This window comes from Rana temporaria, chromosome 2 (genome assembly GCF_905171775.1).
Source record: "Rana temporaria chromosome 2, aRanTem1.1, whole genome shotgun sequence".
NCBI lineage: Eukaryota > Metazoa > Chordata > Amphibia > Anura > Ranidae > Rana > Rana temporaria.
This window is the reverse complement of record NC_053490.1, coordinates 393560825-393580928: the sequence shown is the minus strand read 5'-3', so window position 1 is coordinate 393580928 and position 20104 is coordinate 393560825. Positions and strand designations below refer to the sequence as shown.

General features: G+C 45.0%; 1 protein-coding gene across 1 annotated transcript in view; it reads left to right on the top strand.

Moving 5' to 3' along the window:
• The window catches only part of CCDC80 (coiled-coil domain containing 80), a 149690-nt gene that overhangs the window by 9670 nt on the left and 119916 nt on the right, over positions 1–20104 (top strand). Inside the window, exons 2-3 of the mRNA XM_040338054.1 lie at positions 4136–6030; positions 15180–15336. Coding sequence (XP_040193988.1) covers positions 4147–6030; positions 15180–15336 — 2041 coding nt within the window. The 5' untranslated portion in view covers positions 4136–4146. The remainder of the gene's footprint in view (positions 1–4135; positions 6031–15179; positions 15337–20104) is intronic.

Here is a 20104-nt window from a genome sequence, read left to right as displayed (position 1 = left end):
GGTACTGTCCCAGGTGACATGTATCAATGCAAAAACATTTTTTTTTTGAGCATTTGGATATCCTGCATGTTCAAGTTCTCTTTTAATACAATCTTCTGTGTCTGAGTTTGAAACCAGTACCTGTGAAAGACTATCCCCCAATTTCACAGCTCAGTATGTACGGACCTGGCGGTGAAAGGGTTAAAGGCTTAAAGGGGTTGTAAAGGTACAATTTTTTTTTCCTAAATAGCTTCCTTTACCTTAGTGAAGTCCTCCTTCACTTACCTCATCCTTCGATTTTGCTTTTAAATGTCCTTATTTCTTCTGAGAAACCCTCACTTCCTGTTCTTCTGTCTGTAACTCCACACAGTAATGCAAGGCTTTCTCCCTGGTGTGGAGTGTCGTGTTCGCGCCCTCCCTTGGACTACAGGAGAGTCAGGACGCCCACTAACAGACAGCTCCTATCTGTAACGTAGAGAGCGTCCTGACTCTCCTGTAGTCCAAGGGAAGGGGCGAGCAGGACACACCAGGGAGAAAGCCTTGCATTACTGTGTGGAGTTACAGACAGAAGAACAGGAAGTGAGGATTTCTCAGAACAAATAAGGACATTTAAAAGCAAAATCTAAGAATTAGGTAAGTGAAGGAGGACTGCACTAAGGTAAAGGAAGCTATTTAGGGAAAAAATTGGACCTTTACAACCCCTTTAAGAAGTGAAACTATAAAAATGAAATATTCCTTTAAATATCAAGCCTGGGGGGTCCCCTTAGTCTGCCTTTAAAGTTGTGCATCTGTATGATGTGTTTTACAGTCCCGCAGCAAAATTAAATTTCTAAAAGGAAAAAATGTCATTTAAAACTGCTCGCGGATGTAATGTATTACCATCTCCCGGCAATAAAGATTACAAATCAAGGGGAAAAAATGGCGTGGGTTCCCCCACCCCCAGTCCATACCAGGCCCTTTGGATCTGGTATGAATATTAAAGTGGTTGTAAACCCACTTTGACAACTTGCACCAACAGGTAAGCCTAGATTAAGGCTTACCTGTAGGTGCAAGAAATATCTCCTTAACCTACATGGTTAAGGAGATATAAGCAGAAAACACTGCACCGATGTCTACGGCGCAGGCACACTGAGCGTCCCGGCATTCTGAATGGACGGGAGTGACGTCATCGCCGCTCTGGCCAATCACAGCGCCGGAGTGGCAATACCAGGAAAAAGCTGCAAGGGGACATGGCAGCGGCGGTGGAGGGGAACGAGGAGCACTTCGGGGGCTTCGATTTCAGGTAAGTGCCACATAATGAGCTAGTATGCTATGCAAACTAGCTCATTATGCCTTTCTCGTGCAGGTGTTTTTTTCCTGTATTAATTTAAGAGGGTTTACTTCCTCTCCCCTTCGGGTCTGGTATGGGTTTTAAGGGAAAGTCCATGCCAGAATAAAAAATTCTAAAATTGGCGTGGGGTCCCCCAAAATCCATACCAGACTCTTATTTGGGCATGCAGCCTGGAGGACAGGATGGGGGGGAACAAGCGCCCCCCCCCCCCTGAAACATACCAGGCCAAATGCCCTCAACATGGGGAGGGTGCTTTGAGGGCCTCATCCCCACAACCCTTGCCCGGTGGTTGTGGAGGTCTGCGAGCAGGGGGGCTTATCAGAATCTGGCCCCCACCTATGTGAATGCTTATGGGGTACATTGTACCCCTACCAATTCACCAAATAAAAGTGTCAAAAAGTAAAAACTGCAACAGACAATTTTTTTGACAATTCCTTTTTTTTAAAAGACCAGATGACCCGCCCCCCTCTGACAGCACATGATGTTAGAAGGGGTGGGGTCAATCAGTAACATCACCAGTCGGCCCCGCTCTTGCCTATATAATAGCTGTCAGAGCGATAAGACAGCAGCCGGCGGGATGCCTCCCATTGAGGTGGAGCTTTTTTCTTCTATTTTTCGGGTCCGTCGAGTGGCGTGATTGAAGATGGATGAACATTGCGGGACACTTTTTTATAAGGAATTGTCAAAAACTTTTTGTAGTTTTTACTTTTTGACACTTTTTATGTTGAATGGGAAGGGGTACAATGTACCCCTACCCATTCATATAGAGGGTGGTCCTGGGGGCTGCCAGATTCTGATAAGCCCCCCGCCAACAGACCCCCACAACCACCGGGCAAGGGTTGTGGGGATGAGGCCCTTGTTGAGGGCAAGCGGCCTGGTATAGTTCAGAAGGTGGGGGCGCTCAATCGCCCCCCTATTCTGGCCTGCTGGGCTGCTTGCTCAGATATGGGTCTGGTATGGTTTTTTGGGGGGACCCCACGCCAATTAAAAAAAAAGATTGATGTGGAGTTCCCTTTAAAATCTATGCCAGACCCAAAGGGCCTGGTAAGGATTTGGGGGGGACCCCACGCTGTTCTTTTAAAAAAAAAACCCCATGAGAGCTTTTGGCCGGGAATCCTGGCCGTGTGTATGCTCCATCGCAGTTTTTCCTGCCGGATTCCCGGCGGTTTTTAAACCGGCAGTTTCCCTATGGGGAAAATCTGCGGTGGAGCATACACACGGCCGGGTTTCCCCACCAAAGCTCTCATAGCAGTTTTCCTGTCGGAAAACCCGGCCGTGTGTAGGGGAAAAAGCTACCGAGCAGGTTCTCGGTTTTCTCGGCAGACTTTTTACCGCCAGGAAAACCGATCGTGTGTACAAGGCATTACTTTGATGACTGCACAAGGCATTACCGTACTCTGATGACTGGCTGCCTATTCACTGAACACATTTGTACTAGTGATTTTAATCTACTAAATTACGACTAAAACTAAAACAATAGCAGATGACTAAAATGGGACTAAAGCTAAATGGCATTTTAGTCAAAAGACTATGACTAAAACTAAATAAAAATGCCAAAATTAGCACTGATCTGAACACAGCAGTATTGTATGCTTTGAGCCCATGAACACTGGTTGGTTTTGGTCTGTAGGGTTTAACTACCGGTATGTAAACCAAAATTAAAACAGCAATTATGGCCATGTGTTTGGCTGCATTTTTTCACTGTATGCATGTAATAATTTGTGCAAATGTTTATAGCCAGCCTGAGACGTACATAGACTTTATTGGCTATCACCTTATTCGGCACGTCGTAGTGTTGTACGTCACCGCGTTCTTGACGGACGGAGAACTTTTGTGTGAGCGTGTGTATGCAAGCCAAGCTTGAGCGGAATTCCGTTGGAGAAACAAGCCAAGGTTTTTCCGACGGAAAATCCAAGTGTGTGCATTAGAATTATCCCCAGAACAAGGGAAACCAAGGGGACACCTGAGAACAACAGTCTAAGAGGAGAATTCCTCAAATCTCGTACACACGATCAGACCTTTGTCCGACGGAATTCCATCGGAGGAAAAGAGAACATATTCTCTATGTAAACTCTGACGGTATTCATCTGAATTTCCGATGAAATTACTCCGATGGGGCATACACACGGTCGGAGTTTCCAATGGAAAAAGTCCATCTAACTTTTTCCATCAGAAATTCCGATCGTGTGTACGGGGCATAACTTTGTAAGATTTTCCCTAACTTCTGTTGCATCTCAGCAACAAGAAGTGAAGGGAAATTACTCCTATGAACATTTTTAAATAGCAATAAAAAAAACATTGCGGGTGTTTTAACTCTTCCCTATTCTATCTGTTGCTAAAGAAAAGTTGTGGGGATACATTCATAGTTGGAGCCGATGTCAAGCTTTTGTTGCTGTTCCTGTTGGGGCAATCTCCTGAACAAGAAATGGTTGCAAATCTGCCCAACTGGGACACACGCAAGAAACAAAATCACATCACAAGGTAACACAAGGAAAAGAGTAATATTGCTGCTTGTACCTTCCCTTCTCGCTAACAACTGCTCATCCGTTTCTTGTCTTGGTGTTGCAGGGACAGAAAGTGAAATCCCCCCCCCAGTAGGATCATAGACAAATATAAATGGGAAAGAAAATTAACATTTTCCCACTCTTTCCAAAACCAAACAAAATACTTTGAATAGATTTCAAATTGTTACATGGTTGGGCTGGATTTTAGCTTTAAGTACCTATTTTTTTATTTGTATTTCTATTTCGTTTACAGAATATATTACAATTACATGTTACTTAAAAATACAAATTATAGGCTTTATTTTTTTGCTTTGTTTTGCAGACATTTCCACAATGAACTGGACATTAACATGTCGCCTAGCAGTTTTGCTGGCCGTGTGGATACTTTGTGCTTCTGACGGATCTCAGGGGATCAATAAGGACAGAGTTTTTCGTACAAGGACAATACCTAATCGGAGACAACATCCCAATTTATCTAAAACACAAACTCATAATGTAAATAAAGACTCAAATAAGAGAAATTTATCACAAATTATGCTGAGTGATGAGGGTCGACCTCGTGATAAAAAGGTTAACCCACAGCAAAGGCCTGCTTTTAGACAAATGCAGGCTAGAATGTTGAAAGACGACAGTGCAACCTCTGCACGTTCTAGAACAGCACGATTCCCTTCAGCTTCAAATTCACCAAATATCCTGGCAAGTTTCGCCGGGAAAAACAGAGTCTGGATTATCTCTGCTCCACACGCATCTGATGGCTATTATCGCCTGATGATGAGCCTCCTTAAAAATGATGTGTATTGTGAACTCGCTGAAAGACACATTCAACAGATTGTCATATTTCACGAGGAAGGAGAAGAAGGAGGAAAAATCAGACGTATTACAAATGAAGGAAAGATATTAGAACAGTCGCTGGATCCATCAGTTGTACCCAAAATGATGACTTCTCTAAAACTGGAAAAAGGAAAATTTGGTATGGTTCTTCTTAAAAAGACTTTACAAATTGAGGAAAAGTATCCTTATCCTGTGCGTCTAGAAGCTATGTATGAGGTTGTTGACCAAAGTCCTATAAGAAAAATAGAAAAACTTAGGCAAAAAGGCTTTGTACAAAAATGTAAAGCAGCTGGAGTTGAGGGACAGGTATCTGAAGAAGGAGACGGTAGTAGTAGTAGTTCAAGTAGTGGAGGTGTTAGCAGCAGCAGTACTACTAGTAGCACAAGGATTGTGAAGCCTACCCAAGCCAGCAGCACTGTCCAAATCACATTTAAGAAGGAAGAGCCAAGAAGAAATTTAGTTCCTACAAGGTCTTCTAGGGTAAAAGTTACAAGAAAGACTATTATAGTACCACCAACACCAACACCCAAAGCCACAACCTTACCTCCTCCAACAAAGGCAACTACACAAATATTAACTACAGAAACAAGACCACCTACAACGCTACCTACAACAGTCCCTCCTACAACTCTTAAACCATGGACTACTAAATTTTATGCCACTCCTGAGACTCACAAATTACACGTGCAAGCTGAAGTAACAACAAAAGATCCAGAAACAGCAGTACATTACTTTCCTGTGAGAACAGATAAACACAGAGTTAGACAGCATGTGCAGACAGGAAAGCACTTTGCTACTACAAGCAAAACAAACAAACCAATGGTCCATGAGTCCCACACAGATGCTCCCGTTATTTCAACAACCACAACAGTGCATGATACAAAAGAAAGCACAGGGCGGTTTGTGGATAACCGCACAGATAGAAAGGACCACAGTTCTCATGATATTACTCCAAGTCAAAAGAAACCTACAAAAGCCAAACCTCCTAAAAAGAAAGGGGTGGAGAAGATTTTAAATAATGAATATGAAGACAAATTTGACCTTGGCAAACCCACAACACCCCAGGTGGAAGAGGTCATAGAGGAAGCAAACATTCCACCTAAGAAAGGAAAGGAACAGAAAAAAGAGGAAAAAGCTGATAAAACCGAAAAGAAAAAAAAGAAAGCTGAAAAAGCTGAGAAACCCCCCAAGAAAGAAAAACAAGCTAAAAAAGATAAGGCAGATAAAAAGATCAAGACTGAAAAAGATCGAACTAAGAAGAACAAGAAGGTCATCAAAGCAGAGGAAGACATTTTCACAAAGCCAGTGAAGAAAATATACACAGAAAGTCCACGAAGGTCACTGCCAGCATTCCTGGAAAATTTTGAAGGCAAACGAAGACTATTGGTAAGAGTTTATCCTAATTATATAGAGCAAATGATATCTTTTAGTTTTACTATGTTGTAAGTGTTACAGCATTAGCCGAAGTAGGGCTTTAGCAGGCCATACAGTATATGTGCAACTTTCACTTGACCAATATCATCAGTAGGGATGAGCCGAACACCCCCCCCCCCCCCCGTTCAGTTCGCACCAGAACCTGCGAACAGACCAAAAGTTTGTGTGAACTTTAGAACTCCGTTAAAGGCTATGGGACACGAACGTTTGAAATATAAAGTGCTAATTTAAAAGGCTAATATGTAAGTTATTGTCCTAAAAAGTGTTTGGGGACCCGGGTCCTGCCCCAGGGGACATGTATCAATACAAATTTTTTTTTTAAAAACTGCAGTTTTTTTAGGGAGCAGTGATTTTAATAATGCTTCAAGTGAAACAATAAAAGTGAAATATTCCTTTAAATTTCATGCTTAGAACTGACCCTGCACAAAATGTAATTTCTGAAGGAAAAAAAAGTAATTTAAAAACACTCACGGCTATAATGAATTGTCGGCTCCCGGCAATACAGAGAAAAGGCATTGAAAGTCATTAAGAAAAAAAAATGTGTGGGTGTACCCCTACCATTTCACAAAGAAAGTGTAAAAATGTAAAAAAAAAAAAAACGCACACACCATTGAGAAAGTCCTTTAAAAAAAAAAAAAATTCCAGCGGTGGTAATCCACTCTCGATCTCCGCTCCAACGCTGTCGGTATCCTGCAACAGGTGATCTCCTCTCCGCCGGGGTCCATTGATGAGAAGATCTCCTCCTCATCCAGGTCCAGGATCCAGCGATGAGATGTCCATCCAGCGCAGCGCATCACCTGTCTCCACTGGAGACACCCCAGGAATGGCGGGGCTTCAGTCAGTGACATCTCTTATGTAGGTGAGGGCGGGGCCACCCGTCACCCTCTGACGCAAGGGAAAACTCAGGCTTTCGAGGTGACGTGCGGGTGACCCCGCCCCCCTCTGATGTAACGGCAAACCTGTGTTACATCAGAGGGGGGCGGGTTCACCCATATGTCACTGGAAAAGCCTGTGTTTTTCCTTGCGTCAGAGGGGGATGGGGTCACGTGACGGGTGACCCCATCCTCACCTACATAAGAGCTGTCACTGGCTGAAGCCGTGTCATTCCCAGGGTGTCTCCGGTGGAGACAGGTGATGCGCTGCGCTGGATGGACATCTCATCGCTGGATCCTGGACCTGGATGAAGAGGAGATCTTCAGATCGCTGGACCCCGGAGAGGAGATCACCCATCGCAGGATACCGACAGCGTTGGAGCGGAGACCGAGAGTGGATTACCACCGCTGGAATCTTTTATTTTTATTTTTAAATTTTTAATAATAAAGGACTTTCCCAACAGTGTCTGTGTTTTTTTTTTTACAATTGTTACACTTTCTTTGTGAAATGGTAGGGGTACAATGTACAAGGGGTAAAGGGGTCTTCCACATTCCGATAAGCCCCCCGCCCACAGACCCCCACAACCACCAGGCAAGGGTTGTGGGGATGAGGCCCTTGTCCCCATCAACACGGGGACATGGTGCCTTGAGGGGTCACAGGGTCACAGGGCCCCCAAAGCATCCTTCTAATGTTAAGGGCATGTGACTTGTAACGGTTCAGGAGGGGGGCGCTCTCTCGTCCCCCCTCTTTTCCTGTGGCCTGCCAAGTTGCGTGTTCGGATAAAGGGTCTGAAATGGATATTTGGGGGAACCCCACATCATTTATTTTTATTTGATGCGGGGTTCCCCTTAAAATACATCCCAGACCTGAAGGGCCTGGTAATTGAATCTGGGGGGCCCCCATTTTTTTTTTTTTTTTTTTATGAATGACTTTTCTCTGTATTGCTAGGAGCCGATAATTCATTATAGCCACGAGTGGTTTTAAATTACTTTTTTTCCTTCAGAAATTACACTTTGTGTAGGGACAGTTCTAAGCACGGGAAACAAGCGCTTCTTTACAGGCCTACTATACACCCACCCCCCCCCCCCCCCCAGGTACGAAATTTAAAGGAATATTTCACTTTTATTGTTTCACTTTAAGCATTATTAAAATCACTGCTCCCGAAAAATGTCAGTTTTTAAAACTTTTTTTTGCATTGATACATGTCCCCTGGGGCAGGACCTAGGTCCCCAAACACTTTTTATGACAATAACTTGCATATAAGTCTTTAAAATTAGCACTTTAGATTTCTCCCATAGACTTTTACAGGGTGTTCCGCGGCTTTTCGAATTTGCCGTGAACACCCCAAATTGTTCACTGTTGGCCGAACGGTCGAACAGGCAATGTTCGAGTCGAACGTGAGTTTGACTCGAATTCGAAGCTCATCCCTAATCATCAGTAACAACTTGGTAATGTAAGAATTAACCCTCCAGCATTTGCAACTGAAGTGACATACAGATATAAATGTAATGCAAGTATAAATATTGTGTCTCTTGATATACTACTGAATAAAACCTCCTTTAGATATATTGCTGAATTTTCTGAAGGTTTGACAGCCATCTTTTAGACCAGCCTTTCTAAAACTGAAAAACTCTTTTAAAGGGACTACTTCCCTACATGGCCAATTCTGGCATTTCTCTCCTACATGTAAAAATCATAATCTTTGTGCTCGAAAATTATACTGGGCATCATCCCAGTATAACCATTTCAAATTAAGGACGTCCATGGACATCCTACGATCAGGAAATGGTTCAAATATTATAATTTTTTTTACTCCTGACCATAATAAATAAACAAAGAAAATACACTATATTGGCAACAGTATTGGGACACCTGCCTTTACACGCACATGAACTTTAATGGCATTCCAGTCTTAGTACGTAGGGTTCAATATTGAGTTGACTGCGAGTCAGGCCTTCTTGACATCCTTTACATAAAATTTTAGAGTATATGCATAATTAATAGAAAGCATCATATAAGTTCCTTTCGGGACTACAGAAGGTTAACAAGAAGTATGCTCTTGCTGTGAATCACACTTAAAGTTCATATAATTGCTATGGCAAATAAACACTTTATAATGACATTTTTGCTGTAAAGTTACTACCGTATATACTCGACTATAAGCCGAGTTTTTCAGCTCTTTTTTTGGGCTGAAAATTACCCCCTCGGCTTATACTCGAGTCAGCGTACCTGAGTCCATTGCCGCCTGACCTCACCGTGCCCATTGCAGAATCCGATCTGTGTACCCGAGTCCATGCAGGAGGAGCGCAAGTTTTTAACACTGCACGGACTCAGGATAGACGATAGGACGAGAGGGCGTCCGTGATAGGTGGAACACTGAACACAGTGTTTGCTGGGAAACCGAGTGTTCCGCCTATCACGGAACAGCACAAGGAGGAGCGCGAGTTTTTAACACTGCACGGACTCGGGTACACAGATCGAATTCTGCAATGGGCACGATGAGGTCAGGCTGAAAATTACCATGGGTGTTATGGTAACGGGACCTGCCGGGGGAACCAGCTGGATCCTGCCATACTACGAGTACACCCAGGGAGACTCACGTTCCCCACAGTGATGGCACATTCCTTTTTTTTTTTTTTTTAAAGATATTTTTATTGAATTTTTTACACAAAACAACAAAACAAAACCAACACAAAAAAAAAGGCACAGTACATACAGTCAAAACAGACAGTTCGCACCTACATCAGTCTGTATCAATAGCATATCAGTGCATCCATGTAGATCGTAAATCAGAATAGAAAGTGACACACATCAAAGTGTAGATGTATAATTAACACCCTACGGGACTGCATACAGAAGGTATTACGGTGTAAGGGGACATTGTTACCAGTTCCTTCCCTCATGGCTGTATAGGTGCTAGGGTCAGGGGGCTAGCCAGCCACCTGTCCCAGATCTTATGGAATGTCTTGTTCCTCTTTCGGATCTCAAAGGTGAGTTTTTTAAGCGGTAGAGTGTTGTTAACCATTTTCAACCACAATCCTTTAGTTGGGGTCGCCGCACCCTTCCAGGTCAGCAGGATAGACTTCTTAGTGTAGAAGTACAGGATACAAAGTAATCGTTTGACCTGGGAGGGCACAGCAAGATCACCAAGGACCCCCAACAGGCAATTCTTGGGGTCTAGTATATTGGGAAGTCCCAAAGCGGAAGACAGGAAGGATCCTATACTTTTCCAGAAGTCCCGCACAATGGGGCAACTCCAAAAGCAATGGATAAAATCGTCAGCGTGACCACATCCTCGAAAACACTCAGCCGAGGGTAATATGCCCATTCTGTGCATCTTACCGGGGTTAAGTGAGATTGGTGGAAATTTTTTAGTTGGATCACTCTGTTCCTGGGGGATATAACAGAAGTCTTCAAAGTGTCACAGAACTCGGACCAGTCATCCTCCGTCATAGAAATGTCTAGGGATTCCCATTTTTGTTGCGATGTCTTAAATCTAGGGTTAGAGTTCACAGCCAGAGCTAAATAATAGGTAAAGATAAGTTTTGTTCGGTCCGGGGAACGCAAAAGTTTTTCTAAGTCAGGAGTCACAAGCGGACTGACTAGGGAACCAAACTGAGCCCGTGCAGCGTGTCTAAGCTGATAGTAAAAGAACAAATAAGTGGGTGTCAAGTCAAAGTCTTCTCTCATCTGGGTGAAGGATTTAAAGTCCTGTGGGGCGTATATGTGGCACAGGTATTTGACCCCTCTGGTAATCCACAATGGCACATTCCTTAACGTTACAATCAGTATGTACGTGAGAGGATGGTCGAGTTGAAGCGCTGCAATGGGCACAGTGAGGTCAGGCTGCAAATGGGCACAGCGAGGTCAGGCTGCAAATGGGCACAGTGAGGCTCGCAAATGGGCATTGTTGACCCTCTTTTCCTGCTTACAGTAGCTGCTGCATTCTCACCCTAGGCTTATACTCGAGTCAATAGGTTTTCCCATTTTTTTGTGGTAAAATTAGGTGCCTTGGCTTATACTCGGGTCAGCTTATACTCAAGTATATACGGTAGTTCGTTTTAAGGAAAGTAATACAAAGGTTAAAGTATGAAGGGTGCATTTTACATAAATGAATGGCTTAGATTTGACACTGCGTTTTCATGAAATTTATTTCCATTTAACCTGATCCATCTGTATGCAGAATCATATGTAAACAAAAGGCATCAGAGCTGGTTCACACTGGGGCGGCACGATTCGGGGGCGACTAGGCAAGGCGTCCTGAAGACGACTTCAGGGGCGACTTGCGAAATGACTTCTGTATAGAAGTCAATGCAAGTCGCCCCGATCCGCCCCTGAAGTCGTACAAGAATCTTTTTTTTTTTGCGTCGCTCCTATTAGAATGGTTCCATTGAATACAATGGGACGCGACTTGTCAGGCGGCTGAGTCGCCCCAGTGTGAACTGGCTCTAAAGATTCATGTTTGCAACAATATTTGGACAGATGCTACATTGTTTCAGAATTTTTTGGAATTTATCAAGTTAAAATGGATAAATATGTCTAAAGCCGAGAGAAATAGGCTTATTGTACATGAAGAAGATTGTAGGGACCACATGCTCAGCCTATAAGACAGGACTAGCTATAGTCAGGGCCGCTGATAGGCCAGTACAGCTGGCCCTTTTGTACCGGGCCCGGCCAGCAGGGGGGCCCGGCAACCTGATCAGATCAAGAAGTTAATGTAGTAAAAAAAATCCTGCAGCCGTGTCCCTTAACGTCCATCAAATGCCCAACCACCACAACCATTTGATACTGCCATACCACCGATCCCCCCCACCCCCCCCCCCCCTCCCCTTTAAGATTTTCCGTTTTTTTTTTTTTTCGTTTTATTAGATCGCAGGAGGGAAGGGACTATTTTGTCTATTTCGGGTGCGGAAGAATACCACCTCCGCACCGCTCCCTGTGCTGGCTCAAGTCCCGGCCAGCGGGCAATTGCATTGCTAGGCAGGTGCAGGGGGTGCGGCCAGGGTTACACCATCCTGACTCTCCTTAGGTTTTTTTTCCGCTGACCCCGCTGGAATAACACACCCAGCTCCGCAGCCGTGCCTGGCGTGTGTCCTGCTTCCTCCTCCCTACTGAGCCAGTGACATCTCACAGACATGATGATGTCACGATCTCCACCCGGGCGGCGCGGCTGCACGCGATCCTCGTCTGAGTCTCCTCTCCAGCTGCAAGCGAGTGCTGCAACAGGTAGGAGGGAGGAGGGAGGAAAGGGTGACACTTACTATGGGATGTCCACTGCCCAAGCCTGAAGTGAGGTGTGAGGTGTACACAGACCAATGGAGGGACACTGCTGTGTATGCTGAGCTAAGATTTGTTTGGACTGTATTGTCGTAGATGGAGGAGGGGCACAGAGTGTGGAGTGAGGGAGGGGTCTCTATACTTAGTGTAAGGGGGGTTTGTACTTAGTATAGGGGTTCTGAGCTGGGGGAGGGTGTCTGTACTTAGTGTAAGGGTGGCCTTGTACTTAGTGTAAGGGGGGCCTTGTAGTTTAAGGGGGGGTCAGGACTGGGGGAGGGGGGTCTATACTTAAGAGGTGACTGTACTAAGGGAGGGGGTCTGTACTTATTGGAGAGGGGGCCTAGACTAAGGGAGGGGGGTCTATAGTGAGGGGGTGTGGTCTGTACTGAGGGGGACTATAGTTAGTGGAGATGGGAATCTGTACTCAGGAAGGGGGTCTGTACTCAGGGAGGGGGTCTGTACTATGGGATGGGGTCTGTACTATGGGAGGGGGTCTGTACTATGGGAGGGGGGTCTGTACTTAGTGGAGGGGGGGTCTATACTGGTGGAGGGGATCTGTACTGAGGGAGAGGGGTATATACTGGTGGAGTGGGGTATGGACTGAGGAAGGGGGGGGTCTTTACTTAGTGGAGGGGTTGTGTACTAAGGGAGGGGGGTCTGTCCTTAGTGGAGGGGGATCTGTACTTAGTGGAGGGGGGTCTGGACTGAGGGAGGTATGTACTTGAGAGGGGGCTCTATACTGAGAGAGGCTGTCTGTACTGAGGGGGTCTGTACTTAGTGGGGGTCTGTACTGAGGGAGGGGGTTTATACTGGTGGAGGGGGGTTTGGACTGAGGGGGGTCTGTACTGAGGGGGGACTATACTTGGTGGAGAGGGGGGTCTGTACTGAGGGAGGTGGTGGTCTATACCTAGTGGAGTGGGGGGGCCTATACTAAGGGGTAACTGTAGTTAGTGTAGAAGGGGGGCTGTACTAAGGAAGGAGGGTCTATTCTTAGTGGAGATGGGGGTCTGTACTGAGGCTGGACTATACTTGGTGGAGGAGGGGTGGCTCTGTCTGCCCATAATGCATGTGCTGCCTGCAGAGACAGTGCCACCCATGCCATAATGTGCTGCAGACAGTGCCACCCATGATGCTAATGCCATAACGCATGTGCTGCCTGCAGAGACAGTGCCTACCCATGCTGCCAATGGCATTATGCCATTGGCAGCATGGATGACAGTGTCTGCAGCACAATATGGCATTGACAGCATGGGTGGCACTATCAGCAGGTAGCACATGCGTTATGGCATTGGGTCATGGGTGGCACTGTCTGCAGCACATTACGGCATTGGTGGCATGGGTGGGACTGTCTGCAGGTAGCACATGCATTATGGCCCATAACGCATGTGCTGCCTGCAGAGACAGTGCCACCCATGCCGCCAATGTTGTAATGTTCTGCAGACAGTGCCACCCATTCCGCAAATGCCGTAATGTGCTGCAGACAGTGCCACCTATGCTGCCAATGGCATTATGCCATTGGCAGCATGGGTGGCACTGTCTGCAGCACAATATGGCATTGGTGGCACTGTCTGCAGTACATTATGGCATTGGCGGCATGGGTAGCACTGTCTCTGCAGTACATTTATGGCATTGGCATGTCCCGATGTCAAGTCGCTGGGCCAGGGGGCGGAGCCAGGGGTGGGGCTGAAGGAGGGACCAGGGGCGGGACTGAAGGGGGCCCCGTCAGGTAGGTTGTACGGGGCCCCATGATTTCTATTAGCGGCCCTGGCTATAGTAGGTAGGTAGGTACAGTCAGTTTTCCCCAGTCTATCACAGAATTGTCTGGAAGAACCTCCAAAACTAGTTTATATGACTTGTTGGAGATCTCATAATCTGAAATCAGTTAAATTGACCTTGTGGCTAGGATAAGCTGAATTAGAGGCACCCTGTAGAGTATTCCTCTTTCAAGCTGCATAGATTCTTCAGAAACAGAAATGATCTGTGAAAGTAGTTCCATGGGTCAAGGGGATGTAAACTGAGAATGACTTGGGATATTAACTCATCCAAATTTGTAGGAATGGTTCTTCTGGATAACTCATTCTTGATTCTGTCTGTAAGGCCTTGCTAAAAAGTAGTGCCCAAGGCATCATTGTTCGAGAGAGTGCAGAACTGGAGAGCATATTGTCTCAAAAAGTGGTGGATCCCTGGCGTAAGAGGGCACTGGTAGCAGATGACGTATATCCTGGTTCCTCAAATAAACACTGGAGGAAGGCTGAAAAGTAGGAAATGTTGGAGAATACCTGATCATTCTTCTCTCAAAGTGGGGTATCTCAAGCCAAGACCTTTTCAGCCAAAAAGGGGAAAATATATGCCCTCCTGGCCGGAAAATGTAAGGTAAAAGTAAAAAATCTGGGTTTTCTCAGGACACAGAATCTAATGGCCAGCCGGTATTCACCAAAGCTCCTTATGAATAGCAGTTAGGCACAGGGCATGGCAGCTAGATTGCAAAAGCATTGCTTAGTCAGTGAGCTGAGAACTGCAATGATTTTAAATAGACAAGACAAGAGGCACTAAGGTAAAGGAAGCTATTTAGGAAAAGAAAATGTACCTTTACAACCCCTTTAAGCCTTTAACCCTTTCGCCGCCAGGTCCGTACATACTGAGCTGTGAAATTAGGGGATAGTCTTTCACAGGTACTGGTTTCAAACTCAGACTCAGAAGATTGTGTTAAAAGAGAACTTGAATATGCAGGATATCCAAATGCTCAAAAAATAAAAGGCTACTAATATAAGAGATAACAACACAGAATATTGATTTAGGAGGTATCTGCCTTTGGGTGTCAAAAACAAATTTTCGTCTTCGTAAAGCAAATTGGGCCATGCTTTAAGGTTTTTTTGGTTCAACCTTATTAATCTTGACTAAGTACTGTCACATTTGTTGTTAAGCTCATATTATTTTTATTTTATATATAGCTTATTACCACACCAAAGGAAGAAAATAACATGTATTCACAACAGCGAGATGAGTATCTTGAGTCAGTCTGTGAAATGGCCATACGAAAAATCTCAATCATTACAATTTTTGGCACTTTAACAAACAGCACAATGAAAATTGACCACTTCCAACTCGGTATGTACAATTTTAATATGCACCTATTTGTTTTTCTCTTATTTGATTGCCCATGATTTCTTCTTTGTCTAGCTTGTTCTGTTTTTAACCTAACAATTACTGTCATGTAAATAGCCTTTATCCCCAGAGGAGACCGATGAATTAAAATATTTCTGTCTGCTGGCAGATTGTTTTTAAAATCCCTCAAGGCAGAATCATACAGCTTCCCCCAGGGGCCCAACAATGAAAAATGGTAAGGGGAGTAAAAATATTCTATGGAGCTATCACAATGTGCGTAAAAGTGTAGGTTTGTTACAAAAAATCTAGCTTTTTTTTTTGTTTGTCGGCTTCTGACGTCTGTGAATGAGATTTTATATGTAAAGCACCTGCACCTGGAGCTCTCCATTCCATTTCTGTTTGTTTCAAAATTGCACATGGAGTCTGAAAGAAAGGGGTGTTTACTTGGTTATGACGGTTGTAATGGCTTTTTTTTATTAGTCAGGAGGCAATCAAAAACGAACAATGCTGTGTAGACACGACATCCTAAAAGAACCTCATGCATTCAGAGAACATTTTCAGAAGAGACAAGTGTTGTCCAGTCTATATCCCAATAAAGTCTCACAAACAAACATTTATTTTATTGCACCTTACCACTTTTTCAGGACTTTTTCTTTTGTTTTTACTTGGTAATCTTGGCAGCCACACACCTACTGTCCTAGGTTGACAACACTCACTGTACTATATTTATGCAGATACAGCATTGTATTTCTAAGCTGTTCACTCCTGATTTGGACTACAGAACACTTCACCCTCTCCTCATCTTCTCAGTATGTGGGGGGGAATTGGGCTTGGGTGTGGGTGTAAGCAGGTATAGTTCTTATTCCATTCAAGAGGTGGCATCTGGCTACTATATGCATGGAGTGGAGACTTAGGGGAATGATGTTCCTCTACAGCAGTGGCTCTCAACCTTTCTAGCGCCGTGACCCCTTGATAAAATTTCCCAAGTTGTGGGACCCTTAACAGTAAAATTATTTTCGTAGTGTAGGTTGTCAGCACCCAAGGCAAGACAAATAATTTGCGCCCCTAACCCACGGACATTTAGTGCTCCCTGAGTTCCTTTCACTCGTACAGTGTTAAAAACCTTATGGTACATTTTAGGATGTACCACTCTTTCTCTTTGTTCTCCTTTTATCTCTCTCTATCCTAATTTCTTGTTTTTCTTCCCATCCCTTTTTCCTTTTTCTTTGTTCCTCCCTCTCTTTTCCTCTCCCTTCCATGTATTCTCTATTTTTATGTCTTCTAATACTCCTTGGTGGGGGGAGTTGGGGGATAGGGGATGAGTGGCAGTGCTGGCGAAAGACTGGGAGAGCAGCGCTGGCTTCCGGAACAGCCCAGGATTTGGTGACCCCTGGAAAATGGTCATTCGACCCCCAGGTTGAAAACCACTGCTCTACAGAGTTTGTAGGTGTCTCAGGGAGAGCAGCTGTTCGATTGGTTGGACAATGCAATTCATGGTGACCTTCGGTGGCCATCTTTAATGGCCGCATGGGTGGGGCAGTGCTAATAAATAACTGTGCTCTGCTTGATTTGGCACGCATTTGGGAGTAAAAAGAGTAGGTATAGGAACTCACTTGTAAGGGATAGTTTTTTAGCATCAGGGCAAGCATAGAGATATTGCAGGACCCCTCAAGTACCTGTGGCCGGAGCTGCTGTCGCTACCTCCACCATAGCTTCCTGGAATCACCAGCTGAGTCTGCCATCCTGCCAGCAAGCAACCCCTCCTGCAGATGCTGTCCAGTTAAAGCAGGCCTCGCCTGTAATGTGCCTTTCTGTGCCTGGAGAAATACTGCTGCATATCTGTGTTGGTGTTATGTGACCTTCCAGTATAACCGCTGAAAGCACTAGTGACTATGCTAACTTTGGCGCCATTAGTGCCTGCATCCACACACTGTAGGAAGTTTGTTCTGGGGTTGAGTAAAGCATTACCCCCATCAGTTACTGAGACAGTTACTCAGACGCAGACTGCCTGTGTCCAGGGGGCGATGACTTGCAAGTAATCGCTGCTTGAGAGATTACATGCAAGTGGGCGTGCTTAGCTTCTGGAGCCATCAACTTCCCATTGCTTTCAAGGGGGGTACCTACTCACAGCTAATTATAAGGGGGTTTCTCGCAGGTAATCGTGGGCGGGGTGTATTTGCAAGTGTGAATGCACCCTATAATTGGTGCTGGCCCAGGCTATACCAAGCATGTCAAGCTCAAACAAACAGCCGGCTGATTTGAGATAGGGAGGGGGAGCTGTATGAAGATGTTTTTTTTACCTTCATGCATAGAATGCACAAAGGTAAAAAAAACTTCTTTTAGAACCACTTTAAATTGTATATATAGTCCACATATTTTCGGATCAAGTAAAAGGAGGGTTAAAACCCCTGTCAGACATTTTTTTGCTCTTTGCTTACCATTGCGAAAATGTTCCTGCACTTCCCAGAAACAGAACAAGAAATTAGAGAAAACTCTTCTCTTCCCAGAACAAATGTCCCCACATTGGAATATTTCTCCTTACCCTTATGTTTGTCTTCCCCTCGCTTTCTATCTTGGTGACTGAGGCCACTGGTACCAATACAATAGTGAATCTGAAAGAAGAGAGGGGACAGCAATAGAAATGATTTCAAAGTAGCAGCAGGGCTAAAGTGTGTTTTTTCTTTGGGTGATAGTGTCACACAGTGGATCAGCAAGGAGAAAATGAGAGTGAAAAGTCCCTGTTTTTATGCTGTGGGGATTGCACTTTATGGAGGACATTTTACTATGTAATTTTCACAAATTAATTTGGGATGGACTTGACCCTGAAAATCACATATGCACTTCATAGCATTTTGCACTTTATTTTTACTTAATGAAACAAAGGAGTTGATTTACTAATGGGAAATAGACTGTGCACTTTGGAAAGCGCAGTTGCTCCAGAGCTTAGTAAATGAACAGAAGCTCTGCTGACTTCCATCATCCAATCATGTGCAAGCAAACATATATATATATTTTTTTCCTTGCATGTGATTGGCTATTCTTTGCAAAGTGAAGATTTACCTCATTTACTAAACTCTGGAGCAACTGCACATTGCAAAGTGCGCAGTCTATTTGCTTTTAGTAAATCAACCCCAAAGAGTACACAATTGGTTTATATAGTCACTAAGGGCCAGATCCACAAAAGGTATACGCCGGCGTATCTACTGATACGCCGTCTTATGCCTGTTTCTATCTATGCGACTGATTCACAGAATCAGTTACGCATAGATATTCCTAAGATCCGGCAGGTGTAATACTTTTACACTGTCGGATCTTAGGATGCAGTACCTCGGCCGCCGCTGAGGGCATTTCTCGTCGAAATTCCGCGTCGGGTATGCAAATTAGCACTTACGGAGATCCACAAAGCGGTTTCCCTTCGTGAAGTCTCCGTAAGTTGTTAGTTTGCAAACGCAAAATTAGGGCTACTTTTACAAAGTGTAAAGTTAGTACACCATGTAAAAGTAGACCCTTCTTTCCCGCGACGCTGTCAATTTTTTTTTTTTTCCCGCCGCATCTCTTTTTTTCCCCGACGCAACTTTTTTTACCCGGCGCGATTCACAAAACTCGGCGTAACGTAACTTCGTGCAAAGCACGTCGGGAAAATCGGGTCGGGAGCATGCGCAGTACGTCCGGCGCGGGAGCGCGCCTAATTTAACTGGGACTCGCCCCATTAGATTGGGCACGCCTTGCGCCGGACAGATTTAAGTTACACAGCCGAAAATGTCTAGGTAAGTGCTTTGTGGATCGGGCACTTAGGTAGAAATTTTGCGGCGGTGTAACTTAAATAGGAAGATTTAGGTTAAGCCCGCTGGCTGTGGATCTGGCCCAATGTACTTGAAAATATTGTAGATAATAACACAGAGTGCTGTATTTTTTGTTTGTATACCATGTGTTAATGAGCTGTTAAAGCGAAGGTCCACCCCAATTTTTTTTTTTAAAAAGCCAGAAGCTACAAATACTGCAGCTGCTGACTTTTAAAAAATGAACACTTACCTGTCCATTGTGCCCGCGATGTCAGCAGCCGAGGCCGAGCAAACGCTCGTCTCTCCACTGCCCCTGCCGCCATCCTTGGTGAGGAAATCATGAATTGAAGCATTGCGGCTTCACTGCCGGTTCCCTACTGCACATGCGCGACTAGTGCAGCGCAACCTCACTGGTCTCCGTTCTCTCGTGGGACCAGTGTGTTTCCCAGGAGACAGCGAGGGGAGGGTATTGGCGTGACTCCCACTGGAATTGACTTGGTATAAGCCTCTTGCAGTCTCTGTACAGCAAAGCTTAGACAAGAAGAAGCTGATGCTAATAGAACAAGATAGCAGAGTGACCGAGGAATGGGCTTATAAGTGTGCTTTATTGTTCAGTCACACGTAGGGGGCAGGAACAAGACCTAGATCAGGGGTGCCCAACCAGTGGCCCGGGGGCCACATGTGGCCCGCGGAGCCCTCTGATGTGGCCCACGACCTCCTGCTCTGGGATGACTGGTTGGCAAGCTCAGATCGCCGATCTGTCATCCCAGAGCATCAGTGTTGTGAATGAAGTCGGCGGTAGAGAAAATCGCCTGGGTGGAACGAATTGAAGGGCCCGTAGAGTATAAGAGTGGGCTGTGTCCGTGTCTGCTCGATATGCAGAGTGGACTCAGACCTGTCATCCGCCGGCTCCACTCATTGTGGCCCGCGACCGGTTACCAAGTCACTTAAGTGGCCCTTGCTCTTCAAAAGGTTGGGCATCCCTAGAT